The sequence below is a fragment of the Lepisma saccharinum genome, chromosome 6 (genome assembly GCF_977018435.1).
Source record: "Lepisma saccharinum chromosome 6, izLepSacc3.1, whole genome shotgun sequence".
Lineage (NCBI taxonomy): Eukaryota > Metazoa > Arthropoda > Insecta > Zygentoma > Lepismatidae > Lepisma > Lepisma saccharinum.
The window spans coordinates 71,189,120-71,210,646 of record NC_139234.1 but is presented as its reverse complement, the minus strand read 5'-3'; the positions used below and the strand labels follow the sequence as shown (position 1 = coordinate 71,210,646).

Sequence of the window (21,527 nt, the reverse complement as noted above, 5' to 3'; positions counted from 1 at the left end):
GGTAAGGGATGCCAACGTACTTTACCCTCCTATTTTCGATTTTTCCCCCCCTCTTTTTGATCCCCTTCTTTCCTAATAATTTTCCGTGCTCTCTCCGCTATCTTATCCATTTCTCTATTTGTGTATCCATTTTTTAATCCTGTTTTTCTTATCCACCGAATTTCGTTGTCTTTTTCTTTTTCATTATTGCATAGTCTACCGGCCCTAATAAAAAAGTTAAGGAATACGTTTTTCTTTGTTATTTCGGGGTGCGCCGATTCCTTGTTAATATATAAGTTCCCCGATAGGGGTTTATGATGTACTCCTGTTCTAATCCTATTCCCTTCTTTCAAGATACTAAGATCCAGGAAATTGATTTTTCCATCGCTTAAGTTTTCCCTAGTGAAGTTTATTCTTTCGTCTTGTTTTTCTAATTGTTCAAAAATCTTGTTCAGTGCTACCCCCTTTCCTATAATCAAGATATCATCAACGTATCTCCCATAATATTTAATACCCATTCCTGTTTTTTCCAAAGCTGCCTTCTCAATGAAGTGCATAAAAATGCTCGCTACTATACCCGAAATGGGGTTTCCCATCGCCAAGCCTTCTTTTTGTCTATAAATACTGTCATTGACATAGAAAAAGTTATATTCCGTTACAAGGTTATACCATCGTACATATTCCCAAGCAGTTAGGATGTCTATTCCTTTTTCTAACAGCCACCTTAGTAAACAATCTCCCGCCCGCCCCCTCGGTACACTTGGGTATAAGTTAACAACATCAAAACTACTTATTGTATCCTCGTCATCAATTTCCAGATTTTCTATACATTCTTTAACTTCTACGGCATTCCTAACGCTATATTGGGTGTTCTCATTTACCTTCCTTATTCTTTTTACCAGCAATTTTGCTAGCCCATATCCAGGATGTTCGTATGTTGGTATAATAGGTCTAAGTGGTATGCCTTGTTTGTGTGTCTTAGGTATTCCAAAAGCAATTGGTATGTTGCCAACTTTAATTTCCTTAATAAGGATTTTCTTTTCGCTTGTGCCCAATGTAATGCTTGTCTCTACCCCTTTTTTGATCTCTCTTCTAATCTTATTAATAGGGTCTTTCTCTATTTTCTCAAAATCGTTACCTTTAAAGCTATCTTCTAATTTTTGGTGATATTCCTCTCTGTCCATGATAACCATCTTGTTTTCTTTATCAGACCTAATTAGAAATACGTTATTCGCCTTCACCCATTTTCTTACATTTTTTAAATCGCGTCTTAGGTTTTCGTTTACTTTCTCTTTCCGTGTTCTATCTCCCCCTTTCATGTTCGTTTCCTTTTTAATTTCTTTTTGCAAGTGCTCTTATTGTAGAACGACGTTTCAGAGATTGACTATCTCTATGTAAGAAAATGGGTGAAGGCGAATAACGTATTTCTAATTAGGTCTGATAAAGAAAACAAGATGGTTATCATGGACAGAGAGGAATATCACCAAAAATTAGAAGATAGCTTTAAAGGTAACGATTTTGAGAAAATAGAGAAAGACCCTATTAATAAGATTAGAAGAGAGATCAAAAAAGGGGTAGAGACAAGCATTACATTGGGCACAAGCGAAAAGAAAATCCTTATTAAGGAAATTAAAGTTGGCAACATACCAATTGCTTTTGGAATACCTAAGACACACAAACAAGGCATACCACTTAGACCTATTATACCAACATACGAACATCCTGGATATGGGCTAGCAAAATTGCTGGTAAAAAGAATAAGGAAGGTAAATGAGAACACCCAATATAGCGTTAGGAATGCCGTAGAAGTTAAAGAATGTATAGAAAATCTGGAAATTGATGACGAGGATACAATAAGTAGTTTTGATGTTGTTAACTTATACCCAAGTGTACCGAGGGGGCGGGCGGGAGATTGTTTACTAAGGTGGCTGTTAGAAAAAGGAATAGACATCCTAAGTGCTTGGGAATATGTACGATGGTATAACCTTGTAACGGAATATAACTTTTTCTATGTCAATGACAGTATTTATAGACAAAAAGAAGGCTTGGCGATGGGAAACCCCATTTCGGGTATAGTAGCGAGCATTTTTATGCACTTCATTGAGAAGGCAGCTTTGGAAAAAACAGGAATGGGTATTAAATATTATGGGAGATACGTTGATGATATCTTGATTATAGGAAAGGGGGTAGCACTGAACAAGGTTTTTGAAGAATTAGAAAAATAAGACGAAAGAATAAACTTCACTAGGGAAAACTTAAGCGATGGAAAAATCAATTTCCTGGATCTTAGTATCTTGAAAGAAGGGAATAGGATTAGAACAGGAGTACATCATAAACCCCTATCGGGGAACTTATATATTAACAAGGAATCGGCGCACCCCGAAATAACAAAGAAAAACGTATTCCTTAACTTTTTTATTAGGGCCGGTAGACTATGCAATAATGAAAAAGAAAAAGACAACGAAATTCGGTGGATAAGAAAAACAGGATTAAAAAATGGATACACAAATAGAGAAATGGATAAGATAGCGGAGAGAGCACGGAAAATTATTAGGAAAGAAGGGGATCAAAAAGAGGGGGGAAAAATCGAAAATAGGAGGGTAAAGTACGTTGGCATCCCTTACCATCAATCCGTATCGGAAAAAATCGGAAAAATAACGAGAGATTTTGGAATCGTTTGCGGGATGAAAGCACCAAAGAATGTAGAAAAATACTTCACCGATTATAAGAAAGGAAAGACAACTAGGGAAATACCGGAAAAACAGAAGGGGGTTTATCGAATAGAATGCCAATGCGGGAAGGAGTACATAGGACAGACGGGTCGAAATATGGGTAAAAGATGGAGCGAGCATGAAAAGGACATAAGGGAAAAAGTTCCCAAAACGGGTCTCTCAGAACATATTTTGGAAAGTGGGCATAGAATCGCAAAAAAAGAGGTAATCAGAAAAGAGGGGAGGAAATTAGGAAGAAACGTGTATGAAACAGCGAGTATTTGTAGAGGGGGGAAGAGTAATCTTAATAGGGACGAAGGAAATTTGGAAGAAGGGTGGATCAATTTCCTCAAAAAATGGGATAAAGCCTGGAAGATTGAACCCAATATCGGTTTCCACGTCACTCCGGAAGTTATGCAAGCTGCAAGAGAGGAACGTGAATTCACGTTGGATTTGTGACGTAATAAGGGGAAACGAGAAAATTAAGGGGAGGGGAAATATTCGTTGAGAATTGACCTTATGTGGATAGATAAGCACAGTTGGGTAGGAAAGGCCAAACCTGCAGGTTGCATTGTGATTTATGCAGGTTTTTTAGAATTTTAACTTTTTTAACTTTTTCACCTGTGAATAGGTCTACTGTACAAGTTTTATTAGGGAACGGCTTGGTTTTTACGTACTTCTAATAGCAAAAACTTAATATTTTAAATGTACCCTAACCAACCCTTAACCACAATCCTCATATTACATTTTTGACGCAGTACTATGCCAAGTACTTAGTTTTTATACGAACCTGAGGAAAGAGATAGTCAATCTCTGAAACGTCGTTCTACAATAAGAGCACTATACTCACATACGTAAGTACAATTTTTAACTTTCCTTTTCTATATTCTGGATTTGTGAGTAACACGCGACAAACCTATAAAATGCTAATTAGCCGAAAGTGGCAGAAACCTGAAGTAAAATAAATCAATCAATCTAGTAAGAGCTTTAATATGTACTTCGGTCCAGTTGTTGAGGAGGGATATTGTCCGATCTTGAACCAAATGAAAGCATTAACTCTTTTCATGTACTTCGGTAGTGTCACCATCGTGCTGGAGGGATGCTTTGGAGAGATTATAAGCAAATAATTCAACTTTGACCACAGTCTTTGAATCATGGGTCTTTACAGACAAAGATTGCCAGAAATAACAACTACATTTCCAAGAAATTTTCGACATTTACCCACTTTCAGTACATGTGCATTCAAAATTTTTTGACTCTTTGGGTCCCTGAAATGAGAAAATGATTTCCCGAAATCAGTATGGGGGTGAGACACTCCTAGCAATGTGACACTCTTACTTTGCATGAAATGTAGCCAAGAAATATAAAATAAATAGGCAGAGAAAGCTAATTCCTCATATATTATTTGTAATACTTCTATCTTGAAGGGATTTTGGAGAGGTTGAACCAGCAACCCTCTTCTTGTCATGTGTCCTTGGTTGATTGCACATTTAATATCACCAACTAAAAAAGAACGTGACATTGAAATTTGTTCCTTAAATTTTTGAACATATTGCTGTTTTTCTTTAAGGATGTGGAAAATGTATAGTAATTTATTTTCCCAGTTTAGTGATGAACTAAGGTCAATTAGGAAATGAAAGAATTGGGCTCACAATGAACCTTTTCTTATGCAGTCATCTAATTTCCAGACACATTGTATCCCTTCCTCAGGAGAAGATTTAGAAAGTTGACTGAAATTAAAGCAAATGAGGCTTTTAAAAAATAAACTTTCAGTACCAACTCTTGTCAACAAACTGAGCTAACTGTTTTTTTGAATTTGGATGTGCAAATTATGTGTGGACTTCTTTGTGTTTAAAATTTGAGTTTTTAACATTCTCACTAACAATGTCTCCTCATTTAACTTTTTTTTTTTTAAAAAAATAATTCTGTCTAAAGATAGATTTACTTTGTGTTATTTAATGACAATATTAATTTTTACTTTATTTGTCTTTGATTTTCTTATTATGGTGTAATGCTCATATGAACATGAATTGTGAAATTCTACAGCAACTTTGTGGAACTGCATAGACTGTTATGTTTGAAGCATTCTTGATATGGTCTTTTTGCTTTTCATATGTTCCAAGATGAATTGTGTTTCAAAAGTGTTTCATATCATCTTAGCTGGCAACACTAACAGGTCAAAATTTTGTCAACAGACTCTTAACGTGTGCCTAAGTGTTGGCCAAACATTTATATAATAAATCATAATTTTGCACCCAAATTGGTATCTTGGAGGATCCTATTTTACCCCTGGCTTGCTGAACGAGCATCACATAACTGCTTTTATCATATCTCCAAAACTAATAACTATATTTTAGTTCTATTTTTTACACATGAATATACATATGATTTTATGAGATACTCGAATAACAATATAATACAGTGTTCTTAAAAAATGCTTTTTAAAAATTTATATATTGTTCAAAGAAAGGTCTTGAATTCTGTTGAAACCTGGCTCTGTCATCAGACTTAAGGATGCAGATATGTTGATATTTGCAGGTAACCATGACAAGAGACCAGTCTCCGATGGCATGTTATTTGCATCCCCACATTTTGGAAAAAAGCATATCGTATCATGCCGCAGGCGTGACTCGAACCGAGGACCCCCGGCGTCATTTAATAAGCTAATCACTTCATAAAAAGGGCCGTTTATGAAAGAAGCCGGAAAGAGCTTCCTTCAAACGCATAACACCGGCAACCCTCTCGCTTAGCGAGTGCTCGAGGCAGGATTAGCCTATCTAAGATCCCCTAAATCTTAGACTTTAGACGATAATTTGGCAGGAAATATTAGGAAATTTCATGATAATCGGAAATTGGTTATATCTCTCCTGCCTCCTAATTGCCACCAATCAAAAATAACGATCCCATCTCATAGTAAGAACATGTAAATAAAATTCACCAAAATTTCACCCCCAACCCTTAAATTATAAGAGGGCGACAGTGCAAGAAGGAAAGCATTGTAGTTGGAATAAATTTTCGTATTTCTCTCCAAAGTATGCTTTTATTTTCATGATTAGTTTAATGATTTAATCGGGACATTTAATGTCCAAACTGTATTTTTAATTTAAAAAGGCAGGTATAAAATCTGGACATCTAGTAGTCGCATTTGTGACTCACTAAAATTTTAGACCTATGGGCATGAGAAAAGAATTTCTGCGTGGCCATCCTCTCTGGGGTGGCTGGAGCACTGTTGCCAACTTGGATCTTTTTGAGCCATGTCTGGCTCTTTCGTGCACTTGTTTGGCTGTGAACTGGAGCGCAGGCATCCTGCCCCACTATGGTGCTATCACTGGCTCCGGCTTAGACAACTTTTGCCATAAGTATACATTTTGCACGTGCTAATGTTATATTTGCTGCGTTGCCCCACTCCCTGTACTCTCCAGCTACCTTTCTTTATAGCACCTTGGCTGACGTGAAGAGGGCGTAATATTATTATCCGGGAATACTTTATTTTCGATTTCATACGACCATCTGTGGATTATTGAGATGGGTGATGCTGCCGGATCTAGACTGTGAAAACTAAGAATAAATTACCATCACTTTATAGCTAACTGTGTTCACAACACTCCCCACCCACACCCCCACTCATTTGACACCTAAAATTACCCTAGAAGGCCATTTATCCAGTTTCATAAATCTATCTCCTTGAAAGATTTTACTCCATTTACGATGAAATTATCTCTTTTATCAGCATCAGGTTTGGCAACACTGCGAGGATGGCCGTAGAAGCCAAGGAGAAATGCATTGCTCTTATGGAAGTATTATTTTATTTGTTCTCTTGGGAATATCAAACTTCTAATGGTATAGAAAAAGATATGAACGGAAAAAGGGCAGACTGAAGTAGTAATTGACAGGCGGAAAAGTCGAAACTTCCATTTGACTAGCCATAACTTGAAGTTGATTCCCTATATAGAATACATGGGTTTCTGAAAATTCTTATTCATAATGTTTTTCAAACATTAAAAATGCTTTCACTTGCAACATGTGGAGAAATTCTTACTCTATTCAACACCTGCTTTTTTTCTCAGTAACATTGCCCATTCGGACGATATTGAAATAAATGCACAACTGGTGCGAAATTGTCACTATTCCCCTTAAGTCAAATTTTGGTGCAAAATTATTAATTTTAGTTTTTCATGTAAATGTGTGGCCAAATGTGTGGCCAAATATTTAGGCACACATTGCTTCGTCTGTTGACAAAATTTAGGCTCAGAGTTCATAACTGGTTAATCTCAAAGGGGAACTAACTAATTGTATAATTTATAGTGTGAGTGAAATGAAGTAAGTGAAATTAATTCTGTATGCTTTTATTTCAGTATGTTGTTATTCCAACGAGAAGATCAAGTGCCGAAGCATTTCAAATTTTGTTATCACATTTGTTTGGGGATGCAGGCAGTCCATACTTGGTTGGATTGGTGAGTTTCTTAAGCAATACACTCCTTCAAATTCTTTTGAACTAAAGCTGTCACCTTGTAATCAAATAATTTTATAATAATATATATACTAAATAATTGCAACATTATTAATAATTAATTGTAATTTGTCTCTCAATTAAATAACACTTTAATTATTAGAATAATTAAATCAAGAAGACTAAGGTGGGCAGGGCATGTGGCACGAATGTGAGAGGAAAGAGGAGTTTACAGAATTCTTGTTGGGAAATCTGATGGTAAGAGGCCTGTAGGAAGGCCAAGACGAAGATGGAGGGACAATGTTGAGATAGACCTAAAGGAAATCGGTAGGGATGGAAAAGTGTATATAGATCTTGCTCAAGATAGGGACAGATGGAAGGCCTGTGTTGCTGCAGCCATGAACCTTCGGGTTTAAGAAGGCTAGAGAGTTAGTTAGTAAATAACACTGAGCATGCTTTTATTTTAGCTCGTGTATTATACCTGATATTTTATGCCTGTAGTTTTATAGATGTATTTTACTTGTACATGTACAATGTGACAATTCCAAACTTTTGTAAAAGTTGAACGGATGCTAATGCAATCGGTCAAATGGTCCCAGTTTCAGGTCCAAGCGGGTGTTCATTTCCGTGGTTTGGCTCTGACTTTAAACTGTAGGTATAGTTCAAATAAGTCTGTTAATGTAAAGTACAATACAAACTTTTTTTTTTACTACCTTTTGAATATCTTTATAAATGCATCTATCAATCGAACTCGTAATGTTTTTCTTTTTTGAAGGAGGTTTATATCCTTTAGCAACTTGTCTATCCAGATCTTTCTGAAATTAATACTACCAAGTGATAGGTCTCTGTCTGTCTGTCTGTGTCTGTGTGTGTGTGTGTGTGTGTGTGTGTGTGTGTGTGTGTGAATAAAAGAAAGCTAGCCACTATTGTGGATTTGATAACTAACTTTACAACCTTTTAGTTCTATTTTTGCCTAGTTTAAAAGAATATTATTTTCCTTTCCTTTTTGTAATTTCTCTGTACACCATAATTTTTGTGAGTATACAGTGGAGCCTCAATTTAATGTTTTTCAGGGGGCGAACGTAAAAAATGTAATGTGGGGAAAATGTAAAATCATTTTATTCTATTGGGACAGTGATGATTAAATGTATAATGTGAAATCGGGAGTCTGCTGTATAGCTTTGATATTTATAAATAGCTAAAAAGGTAAAGCACCTTGCAACATTAGGAATATGAAAATTTGTTTTAAGTCATTAGTAATGTATGTTTGTGAATTTTTTGTGTTTTTTAAATTTAGACTAATAATACCATTCTGTATAGCGATTTTATTGTTTGTTCATCATTCTAAAGTCAATCTAATAATAATAATGTCATACTGGATAAATTGTCTTATGCCGCACTCTAAAATACATTCTATTCACTTGAAGATTTAATTTTTTTTTGTGCATTGCATGTAGATGTTCTTGCTTAAAAAAAATGGTAGCTAATTAATGTATGTAAACAAAGTACTTACTTATCCACAAAACTGATTTATTGGAGTTCCTTTAATTTATGTTTCCACTGCCACCATTTATTTGGGAACATGTTGTATTATTGTTGCAAAATTTCTGCTGCAGATGCCCAGATGTCTGACTTTTGGGGGTTGGATGCAAAGGTGTGAACCTTGCTAACCTAACAGTTTTTTTGAATGATAAATTTCAACTCCTTTTCTTTCATCTGGGTATTGATTAACATAGCCAGATGTCATACACCTGTTACTGCCCTCTGACATGACCAATGTTGCCAGCACACTTCGCAATTTTGAGAAAACATAAGTTTTTATAAATTTCATAATTAACCCCATAAATTGTCTGTAATGCACAAAAAGTTAGTTCTTTTATCATTTAGATAAGTTTCCAGAGACACACATCGAAAATTTTTGCAAGTATCTCCATAGCTGTTGTATCCATGCTTTTCTTCATTTCGCACAAAAACTTTTTTTTTCTTTTTTATTCCTTGATAACTTTTCCCTGATACTGAACGTTCATGTAAAGAATTAGTTCTTGTTTAATGATTAAAAAATACCCACGTAGACAAAGTTAATGCCCTGTGCAAGTTTTATGTCTCATCACTTTTTGTACAAAAGTTATGAACGTTCAGAGTCTAGGCTGCATGACTTTTCAGACACTCGTACATGTAACACTAAATATCATCAAAGTGGCTTGGAAAAGCAGTAACATGCGATGTAATGGTAAGTGGTAAAAAATATATACAGTATAGTATATATATAGTTAAACGTAATTCACATATATTCGAAGTTCAACTTTATATTTGTGACCTTTATCTTGAAAAACTGTATACTTTTGTCTTGTTGCAAGAGAGCTAACCTGCTGTATGCACATCCATTCCAATAGAGACTTGCATATTTCGTTTTTGACGAAAACATGAAATGTGAAATAACACATTGTAATGTTAATTTTTCATGTTGCTGAAAGATGAGAGATGCATTTTTCCACGCTGTTTTGTCACAAAGTGAATTGCAAAATAGACTCTTTAAACACAAAATTTAGAGCTTATTTATGTATGCTACTCTTTCTGAAGCTTGAATTATCCTGTGAGTTATGCAATTCAAAAGAAAATTAATTGAATCTGCTGTAAATATTTGAGAAGCAAAAATGTACCACTATATACAGGAATAACTTAATACTCTGCTAACTACGTACATAAAGTTTGCTCTTAGAAGGCATATGCTTATTTTGTGTAATAAATGCAGTTTTTACATCAAATTTAGGATCAGATTTACAATTATTGATCAGATTTTTTCATCGCTACAACATCGAATTTATTTACTGCTTTTGAGCCCGAAATTGACTGTTTTTTGTACCGAAATTTTGCTTTTTTAATTATCAATAATATGTGCCTCTACATATCAATATGGCTGTCATCCTTGTATTCTCTTTTCTTTTAACCAGATCTCTGATAAACTGAAGAACGTATTGAAATCTTCAGATGAATGGGTTGCTCACCATAATGCTACAGATATCGATCCAGCAGTGACATTTCACAGCATGCAGTATTCACTGTTCACGACAAACTTCGTTGAAATTATTGGAGGTGCCTTCTTCCTGCTAAATGCTATTTACATTGTCAGGGACAAGATGCGGGCAGAGAAGGAAGCAGCAGGTAGGTGAAAGTTTTGCTTAGTTTGCACCATTTGGTTAAGTGTAATTGCACGGTTAATTTTAGGATGATTTAAGGTTCTAGACATGAGATTGGATTATAATAATATTCATAATGAATTGATTTAATAGAATTATGAAGTACTTTCTGGTGTCTGCTAACAAATGAAAATAAACTTCAGTATGATGGCATAGGCTGAATGTGTGAAAAGCATTAACAAAAGTGTGAAGCATACAGGCTGCAGATGCTAGTAACTTTGTGCAAATTATATGCACTCACAAACGTAAACCTTAATGCAAGTAAAAACAATAATTTGAAGATTAATTAATTTTTTATTTACATGGAGTAGGACCACTATTCATGGAATGCCCCTACACATAAATGCAAATTAGGGTTAAAAGGAGAATTTGTCTAGTTTTTGTTGTTTGTGAGAGAATGTAAGGGGACATCTGCACCCACTTCCCATGTGGTGCCATCACTGTCCCTAAAGTGTACTTTTAGTTCTGGCCGAACTTAGTCACATGATTTAATCCTGAAAGGCAAACAGTGTTTCCGAGAGAATATTTTTTCTTTTAGCCAGATGGACATTTATATTTGAAATGCACATTGCAATATAATTATAAAGGATACTTACAAGTATTACAATGTAGTTCAGTGGTACGTACAAAGGAAATTATTTATTAAATCTATCAGACATATTTTCTCTATCTGCTCACTGAAAGAAGTTGATCCTAAAATAAAAGTCACCTGAAATGACTGCCCTCAGAACATCCTTTGTGGAGAGGATCTGGGGAGGGGGGGGGGGTTAAAAGATTTGCTTGTACAAACTTTAATCTTATCATGGTTAAATTGTACATCATAGGCTTCCCATTATCCTGGAAAATCTGAAAATCAAAGGTGTTCTCAAGAGGATTGGTGGAAATCATTCCCCTTTTCTTTTTGGTTCAGCACCCCCTCTCCCTCCCTGAAAAAAAAAAGAATATCTGGGCTGGTGATGAAATGATGATAGTTTTACATAAAGTTCATCATGCTGTAACATAAGAGATGTATCTTTACACTTGAAAATATATAAGGTAAGAACAAAATTCTAAGTAAATGTTGTGTGTCTGATGCAAAATAATGCATGCGCTGAGCAATGTTCAAAATGTTGGCTTGTGATCTCACTCAGTTACCCCTAAAGATATGAGCAAGATGTTTATTTGTTCACAGTGCTCCACAGTAAGAATGGCTGGGCATGATACAGAAATGAAGCAGTTTTTATGTTGGGAATTCCTTGTACAGTTTGGTACTATGATGAAAGCAGGCAAATTGTTCATTACCATGTTTATTCAAGAAGGGTGCTTAGCATAGCATGTTTGATAGGTCCTCATTAATTTCTTTGCCTAGTTGTAATTAGGCTGTAACAGTTTATTACACTACCCTTCAGCCAAATTACAATAATATAAATATCTGGATATGGAATGTGTGTGTGCAATTTTTATTTACTTGTTCACAAAGGAACATGCCGTCTTTATTGTGGCATTAATTGGTGTACTTTATTTCAGTGATCAGAAAAATTCTCTAATGAGCTCCTGAACATGCCACCTCAGTCGTTAATGTATTCCCACTACCAAATCGCTATGAAAACCACCCGTGGATTGACTAAGAATAATCCCCTTTGTCATATCTGCAACTGTCAAGTGGAGGATTCTTTAAAAAAGAGAAGAATCTAGACTTCTTGCTACCTTAAGAAACCCTGTTGAAACTCAGTCATGTCTCAAATATCCTGCATGTTGCTGGTCTTCTGCAAGGCCTGGTTTTCTCTTAGCCTCAATACTCTTTAATGCATGTCTGATTGCCGCTACGTTCCATGAAAAAGAAACTTCCTTACTCTTACACCAGCATTCGAATAACCAGGAAATATATGCTAGTGGTAAAAACGAAATACACAGGAAGATATTAAGTTGAACCTTGAAACTAAGAAGAATCTAGCTGGATTTCCACATGTACACAACGTGCAAAATACAGAACTAAAAATGCATACAATTGGTACATCAGTCAATCAAAATATACACTGTGTACAGCATGGTGGCGGGAGGTTTTAGGCAAATAGGAGAATCCTAGGCAAAATGTTCACATGTCATTGTGTGTACCACTTTATCTATTTCATTATTTATCCTCACCATTGTGATTATTCTATGGTGCAACAGACCTTTGAGAGATCCAGGGGCTGTAAACATTTTAATGCATTATGCATGTTCATAAATTTATCAGGTCCCATTTCCAAAGTTATCTGGCGCTCTTAACTGGAGTCTTGCTTTTTTTTTAATAGCTCCCCAATCACTCTTGCGATGCTAGGTCAACACCAAAGTTTGTCCCCACCATGAATTGAACCGGGATAATCACACTACAATGGAAGACTGCCAACCATTTGGTTATGTTGAAGCTTTAGACAGCTGGGGAAATCAACATAAAATCACCATAAAAACTGAATACTATGTGTACTTACTTGGTTTTATGAAATGTTACCTTCAAGAATTGAGGACAACTTCTCTACCAACATCTGTCAAATTTCTTTCTTTAAAAACACTTATGATGCAAGAAAGAAGTGAACAAAAGTAGGGATGAACAATTTGCCTACTATTCCAATCATACTAAATGTTTGTTAAATATACTGTTCATCATGCATGTATTTCACATTCAGTATTATGACATTGAATGACAAGCAAGTGCACGATAACTGTAGGTTGAAGATGTTTTCTGCTGCTTTGCATGTTATGATATTGAATATATAATATAATATATGTATATATTTTTAAGAGCTGAGGCAATACCACTATGATTTCATACTGATACTTTTACTGATGGGCACATCCCAGAAGTCATACAAGTAAGATGTTGAACAAGTTATGACTGTTGACCCCTCCGTAGGTCCTCGTATGAAGTTTGTGAAGTTCATTATGGCATTTCTGAAATCTATTTTTATGCAGTGTGTGAAGTTTGTTTTTGCATGAAATGCACAAACTGTGAGGCTGGTTTGTTCCATGAAAATTATTCACTATTCATGAATAATGCATATTCATTTTGGCTTCAAACTGCACTATTTTTGAAAATACAATACAATTTGAACATAGTGTGATATGAAGCAGCAGCAGTGGTTAGAAAGGCCAGGAACATCTGCAATATAATTTATTTGTGCCAGAACGACTGTCTCCTACTGGACACTATGAACATTTTTCATAAACAAAACACTACGGTATTCCTAAAGTTGGTGAAAAACTTTTTCACTATGTTCCCAAGGCTAATTATATTTGTTCAGTTTGCACATTTCATAAGTTAAGGAACATGCCCAATATTGTGGTAATTATGTCAGAATAGTTAGATCTTGCTTAGAAGCCCTGATACATTCACTTGAGACTATCACAGTACTTGTGTGCTTGATGCTGCGATGTCAGATCCCAGGTTTGAATCCTAGCCTAAGAGGTAGAAATGCAACATGGAAGAAATGAAATAAAAAAAGATGACAAGAACATCAAAATGTGTAGTGTAAATCCATTCAGAAGCTTTCCTGGATACAAACTAGATTCTCTTGAGTGGATTATTGATCACAAAAATGTTTCCAGGACTAGGGACTAATCCAAGCCATACTTACCTATTCATCAGCTGTATTTAATTGTAAAATTTATTTTCATTGCAATATCTTAGTGCAAATAAGCTGGATGTCACCAAAGTGACAAGGAACTTTTCACCCCAAACAGCACATCCCTGGCAATGCAGTTTTCTTTCCAGGTTGGAAATGCATGTGCATGACAAATATGGGTGACTTAGCACACACTTTAGAAAAAAAACAACTTGGGATATTGTAGTGTCACCTTGTACCCACCTACGTCACCAGTTGCACAATGGTTCCATCCACTTTAAACATAGGTCTAGTCCTGATAGGTCTCTCTGAGCATAAAGTGTTGTTGCACATACTTCATAGGATAACTGGACTGCAGAAAAGTATCACCCAAAGTTGGTATTGCCTTAGCTCTGTCATGTGTATTAGGGATAGACTGGTTTGATTTTTTTGTCGACCCAGCATAAAATGTAAGACATTGTGTGCGGAACCTGTATGGTTCATTACCTCCTCAATGCGTCTCTGTACAAATTAGTTTTGCATAGATATGCCACACTTGACGTATTATCAACTCTCTCCTAGAACAGACAATAGTTATCCGAATGAATTGTTTGTGTTAGAAGTATAGTTAACCTCAGAGTTATGTCACACATTTTCTCAAATAGCCCTACCATTACTTGTAAACTTCAGTTCCATTCTAAAAACTTTTTGAAAATACCTCGGTAGCCATTATTGTCTGTCAATCACTACATGCTCCTTAATTAATCCCTAATACTACATATATTTATTTTATTGTGCATGTCACTATCATTGTTAACATATCATCATCATGATTTCATATTATCATATCTCGCTAATATTTATCTTCAAGGTTCTTGAAGGACTTGTACTTCAATCTTTTTGGATGGTTTCTGTAGCCACATTCATCCTGTTGGTATTGATAATAAGAACTCCCAGTTTCTTTAGTGGCTAAAATTATTAAATTTGCCCAGTACAAATTGTCTCTTGAGATAGATGTATGTACAGTACACTGATATCTTGACCAAATTAAAGAACTCTCCACTAAAGAAACAAAAGTTATTAATAATATTAATTAAATGACTTAATCAAGAATCTTTCTCTTTGAAGATCCGTATATAAATACACTACAGTCCCGTTAACTGAATTCGATGGGACCGACGGTGCTTCGGTTGAACGAAAATTTGGTTAAACCGGAATAAAGGTTTTGTGATATACAGTATGTACATTTTATTACGTACCGTATTTTGATATACAGTACAGTATTTTGATATACAGTACAGTATTTTCAGGGTTGCTACGTGACTGGAAAACCGGGAATAGTCAGGGAATTTGGTTGGTCAGGGAAAAGTCAGGGAATAGTCAGGGAAATTTGCATATTTTCTGGAATTTACGCACATTTTGGAGTTGCAGGAGAACCAGTTACAAAATGAACGAAAGGTTCATTTCCACTTTCGAATACGGTTCTTGTGATTCCAGTCAGATTCAGTTCAGAAACTTGCTCTTCTTGTCATTATGACTTCTAGTCTGTTACGTACAAAATTATGGTTCCTTTGCATTTCGATTCTATGTTTATTCATTCTCGGATCTAGGGATTCGTTACGACCGTCCGTTCATTTTGCGACTTGTTCTTCTGAACCTGTTCAAGACCGGAATTTGGAGAGGAGTAAGATTTTTTCCTTAGAAAACCAGCGACTCAAGACGAAACCTGCGCACCAGCCATCCTCACAATTTCTTGCTGAAAAAAAATGTTGCTTTAGCTTTGTGTGAGGTGAGGAAATTTCCTTTCTTCAAGAACACACCCGTTCGGAACTCGTTCTCTTTTGATACGTGAAGCGGAGTAAGTTGGTTTTCGAACAGTTCATAAGTTTTGGATCTGCAATAACTGTGTACTCCTTGAACCAAAGACAATGTAATACTTTCTGCCTTGAAGAGCCGAATTTCACGTAACTGGCTGTGGTTGACGTCACTGGACGGGTGCGGATGCGGAGTAAACACAAAGGGACTAACTACTTCGTTCCCCCCGTGAACCCGTTCTTTGAATTTGAGTCCTTCGTTTGTGACCCGTTCAGAAGCAACCTGATCAACTTAGCTCCACGACAGGTTAAGTTTACAGCAGGTTTTATGTATTTATCCACGCGAGAACGGCGCTGAGAATCTTCCGTGCCAGTCTTGCCTCAACCGTCAAGCTGTTCATATCTCGTACAGTGAGAAAATCAGCAGTATTGCAGCGGAACTATATTCTGCGCGCACGTTTTGGTCCATATATGCGAAAAGTTGCTGCAAACTTAACCTGTCGCGGGGTATAGTTCATTTGCTTGTCGTAGTTTTTACATTGCAGAGATGTGTTACACCCGAGAAATTAGTGATTTTATGCAATATCTGTGACGTCATTATTCGAATATGCACGTGTTTTGTGCATGTAGAACGAAGTTATTTTTTAAAAACTGTTGCAAAATAGAGGAATTAAATGTACGCTGGTCACACATTGTTGTTAGGTTAGGAATGTTGGTTCGATGCTGAAACTAATATTACGTATTTTTTGCGTGTATAATGAAATTATGCTGAAAAGTTGTGAAAATGGGCCAAGTTCCGTTTGTTTTATTACGATTTCATCATGCTACAAATGCAAATTTTACATGGTTCGATTTTGATTTATGTCTGTTAACACATACTGCAGATTTTTAGCCATTAATTAAAATTTTGTCAATATATGCTTTTGTGGTTAGGTTAGGAAGGTCAGGTTTGGTTGTCTTAGAATTAAAATAAAGACCCTGAATGCACTCTCTTATGCTTGCAATAACCGTAAACTACAAGAAAATAATCACTCTACTAAGGTTCCGATTTATTTCTACATTCATTCCCACTAGTTTACGATACTAACTGTCGACTGTAGCTTGTCAACCGGAGAATACCTTGTCCGTGGGAAGCGTGTATGCTTGCGTAAGGTCATTTTGAAGGTTTTTTTTTTTCAACATAACTTTTTTCAAATCCAAACAGTGCCCATTATTTTAAGGAAGGTTCAAATTTCGTGTCACAATGATTGTCAAAATTCTATGATAGTCTTCCTGCTAGGAAAATTTGAAAAAAATCATAAAACATTTGGAACTATTACCTTTTTACATCCTTTGTCAGAAAAGTTCCAGGACTGATTTTTTTTGGTGACAAGGCATGATCGAAAAGCCGTATCTTTGAATGTCACAAAAGGTTTCGGAAGGGCAGAGATTCAGTGCAAGATGATTCAAAGACAACGTTAATCCAATTTTTTCGTGCTAAAGGTGTGGTGCACCATTAATATCTGCCTGAAGGATAAACGATAAACGAAAACCTTTATATTGACGTCCTGAAACATTTGCGTCAAGCAATTCTGCGGCGCCGTCCAGATTTCTGGGCATCTGGGCAGTGGTTCTTATTGCACGACAATGCAAGCCCACATACTGCTTTATCAGAGGAGAAATATCTGGCCAAGCATCGTATCTCTGCTCTACCACATCCCCCATATTTACCCGACCAGTTACCGTTTGATTGTTTGTTGTCTCCCAATGTGCAAACACCGCTGAAAGGGAAACAACATTAAGATATTGGTAGCAATCCAAATGGTTTTGTGACAGATGTGCTGAGAAGTATCCTAGATCAAGCTTTCCCTGCTTGCTTCCATGACCTCCAGAAACGGTGGCATCTGTGTATAGATAGCCAAGGGGACTATTTTGACAAAACCTAGGACCATTAGTTCCTAAGTTGAATAAATTATTTTTTACGAGCTCAGTCCTGGAACTTCTCTGACAAAGGTTGTAATAGACAGATTTCGATGTTTTCCATAATATAAAATTGGTTCCAGCACGTGGAAAACTCAAATAATGGAGATATTTGATTCCAAAGTATGGTCTGCGTAGCGTATATATTTTTTTAGGTGTATGGTTGGTCACCGGCCCCATTCACTTTCTGAATTTCCGAAATATGTACTATTTTCAATAAATTAAAAATATAATCATTAAACTTATTGCATATTTTCTAAAGGTACATGACCTAATTTTATGTTGTTTCTCATTTGTATTGATATAATTGAGGTTGTATACAGGTTATATTGTAAAGCTTTGATATATGCCACATTTTTTGTTGATTTTGTTTACACCACCTTAATTGTAATGACTTAGTGAAAGTGGGGAAGTAAAATAGTTATTTATTTTTTCATTGAATAGCATTGTATTAATCACTTAGTAAATTTTCAGCTAATAACTGTGTATATTCATATTCATAATAAATAACGTGCCTGCATATTTAATTGAAAAACATGAGGTTCAAAAGCAAAAGTCATGACGACAAACATGTCTGGAAAAATTTAATTTCTGGTCTGGAAAACCTGGAAAAGTCAGGGAATTTCATAATAAAAAATTCGTAGCTACCCTGATTTTGATGTACAGTACATATGTATTTCAGCATGTAGGCATGTTAGAAATAGATGGGGATAGGGGAGTGGGTTGAGTACAGCCAACGCATCGTAACAATGAACTTACTCTTTGATAAATAACTGTTAGACCAAAACAAAGACAAAAGTGTTTCGTCGGTGCTTCTGCGTAAAACACGGTCGCGCACGAGTAATGGCTTTTTTTAGCAATTTCGGTTAACCTGGAAATTCGGTTAATCGGGATTTGGTTAAACGGGACTGTAGTGTGTGTGTGTGTATGGTGTGCAAAATCTAAGGATGAAAGTAAGTTTCGGATGCTGTGTCAATCCCAAGCAGCATAGATTGGTGAAACTTGAACCATACATAGAAAGTAGTGCTATAGTATGATACAGGAAACAACAGAGGAAAACACATGATGATCAGAACAAAAAGTGACATTTTTATGCATAGACAAGAAATTACACCGAAGGCACTGCGACTCATGATTGACCCATGACATGACAGAAGGAATGAAATGGTCCTTAGTAGGGTGTGTGATCCCCATGCTCTGCAATGTGCTCCCAAGCTGCTCACAAGGTTGGTAATGAGTTCTTGTGGTATGGCAGTCCATTCCTCCACCAACGTTGGTGCATGTGGACATGCTGCAAGACTTCACCCCATAGCATCCCATATGTGCTCGATGAGATTCAAATTGGGGGAACGGGCAGGCCAGTCCATTTGCCAAATATCCTCTAGTTCCAAGAGCTCCGCCACCTGCACTGTTCAATGTAGTCGCGCATTATCATCCATAACGTTGAATTCAGGGCTGACTGCACCTCTGAAAAGACTCACATGGGGAAGGAGAACAGCGTCACAATAACGTTGACCGGTGACTGTACCATGTTCGAAAATTTGCAGGTCTGTAAACCCATGCAACATTATGCCTCCCCACACAAGAACACCTGCACCACCAAAAGAATCATGTTTGACAATGTTCCTGGGTTCATTGCATGTTCCCACCTCTCGCCAGATGAGTGTACATCCAGAATCGCTACTTGCACTGAATCTGCTCTCATCTGAGAAGAGAACGTGACCTTACTCCTCCTCGGTCCAGTCCTGATGATCTTGGCACCACCGCAAACGGTGCCGCCGATGCGCGGGTGTCAACGGAACACAACGTAATGGCCGTCGGGCAAAGAGACCACACCCATGCAGTCGACGTGTCACTGTGGATCGTGAGATTGGACGAATCGCGGTCCTGTTAAATGTGTTTGCAATTCCACCCGCTGTTTGACGTTGGTCCCTGCGTGCATGTTGCACAATGTAGCGGTCGTCCGCTGCTGTAGTTGACCGTGGTCGCCACCACCTCTTCTTTGCACAGCAGTGCCTGTGGTTCGGAACGCTCTCCATGCACGTGAAACAATGCTGTGGGCAATCCCAAACTCCTGGGCCACACTCGTCACACTTCGTCCTTCTTCCAGTTTCCCGATGATTCTTCCCCGTGTGAACGCATCCAAATGTTGTCTCCGGGCCATGTTGTTGTGAGTAACACCACCACAATGCACCTTAACAGCCCTCTGACTGACACACACTGTCTCGTCCCATTCATTCAACTGCTTCGTGTTGTTGGAGCTGACCCATTCGGCGCAATGGTCACGCTGGCGTCATGCCATGCAACTTCTTAGTCCCTGTGCATGTGTAGCCAACCTCTGGCAACATGCTGCCGGGCTTTCATTCATTTGCACCGACTACGAAATATTTTATGTTACTTTATCTATCTCGTCCTTAGGTTTTGCACACCAGTGTATATCATTCCTCGTAATTATAAAACGGGTGTATATGTCTTAGTCTACATCTGTAGAATTAAGATATGTGTTCCGCCAGTGACAGAGCCAGAGGTGTGAAAAATATTTTAGGGAGTCAGTTTCATTAAAACGCCTGAAGTACAGGGTGATTTTTTTTATACATGGCACCGTTTGTTTTGTGTACAGAAAGTAGAAAATGCTGTATGTAGGTTTAATATTGGTATTTTCAGGAAGAAGAGTGTTTGGAGAAAGTGGTGAGAACCATATTCGAAAGCCTATCTTTCCACAAAACAGGAAAGCCGCACAAGTTCAAATGAGCTGTAGAGAATAATCGTGCACCCATATTCAACTGTTGCTGAATGTTGTTTTTTGTTTATTTCAGGTGAGGTGTTTTGAAGAAGTGTGCGATACTGTACAAGAGAGAAATTGACGGATACAACACCGAGCAGAAGTCTTCATCGTGAAACGTTATTACTGTAGCGGCAATTCTATTGTACAGGCTCAAAGAGACTACCGTAGTAATTTTAACGTTTCCAGACTGACCATCCAAAAATACGGTGTAAAGATTAGTGCAGAAGTTCGAAGCGAGTGGCAGTGTTCTGAATCGAAGAAAGGGCAGAAGGGGAAGTCCAACAATCAGGACTCCAGAGAGAATTGCAGGAGCCTGTGATGTACTGTTGCGAAGCCCCAAGAAAAGTTTTCGAAAACTGTCACAACAGATGGGCATGTCATACTGTACTGCTAGGAAAATCTACCGCAGCGATTTGTCAGCATATTCGTACAAAATTCAGCTCACTAATTCCAATGATTCCATGTATAAAAACTACCTTGTACCATGTGTGTGCGTATATATTAATGTGTGTGTGGGTGGGGGGGGGGCTGTATTCTTATAAACATATAAGGTGTTTTGTGTTTGTCATTTATGGAGGATGGGCATTTGCTGTCTAAATTTAACTCTTGATTACGAGTTGATATACATGCGATTCGTTTCAATAAAATTATTTCATCCCCCATTTCATAGCTCTACGATAAACTTTGCAACACATCATCACATGCTCTGACCTCACGCTACATAATTTCGAGGCCTCTTGTAATCTCACTTGATTAACTTCTTCTCCCTGCCGTCATTACATTTAATCAATATAATCTTCAATATTACTTCATACACATAAACAAAACTAAACAAACATAAACTCACCAAGCAGTAACACATGATAACACGTCCACATAACGTGACATCTACCGACTCAACTCCTAACCCTATCTCAGTCAAATAGACATACTGATGCACACTACCTACTTAAGAAAACGACCACAAAACAAGTATCATATCATCAAACTTAGTTCTGGACTACCAAATATTGTAACTTGCAGAAGTGTATTTATATACAGGGTGATTGGTAATTCGACCTATTCCTGGAAA

The 21,527-nt window shown here is 36.9% G+C and overlaps 1 protein-coding gene across 4 annotated transcripts in view; it reads left to right on the top strand.

The window, feature by feature from the left end:
• The window catches only part of spin (lysolipid transporter protein spinster), a 160,258-nt gene that overhangs the window by 123,228 nt on the left and 15,503 nt on the right, over positions 1-21,527 (top strand). For all 4 annotated transcript variants that reach the window (XR_014441796.1, XM_083124126.1, XM_083124125.1 and 1 more), the window contains exons 7-8: positions 7,046-7,144; positions 10,092-10,302. Coding sequence is in view for 3 of the 4 variants with exons in the window: in XM_083124126.1 (XP_082980252.1) it covers positions 7,046-7,144; positions 10,092-10,302 (310 nt within the window). In the remaining variant the exon portion in view is untranslated. The remainder of the gene's footprint in view (positions 1-7,045; positions 7,145-10,091; positions 10,303-21,527) is intronic.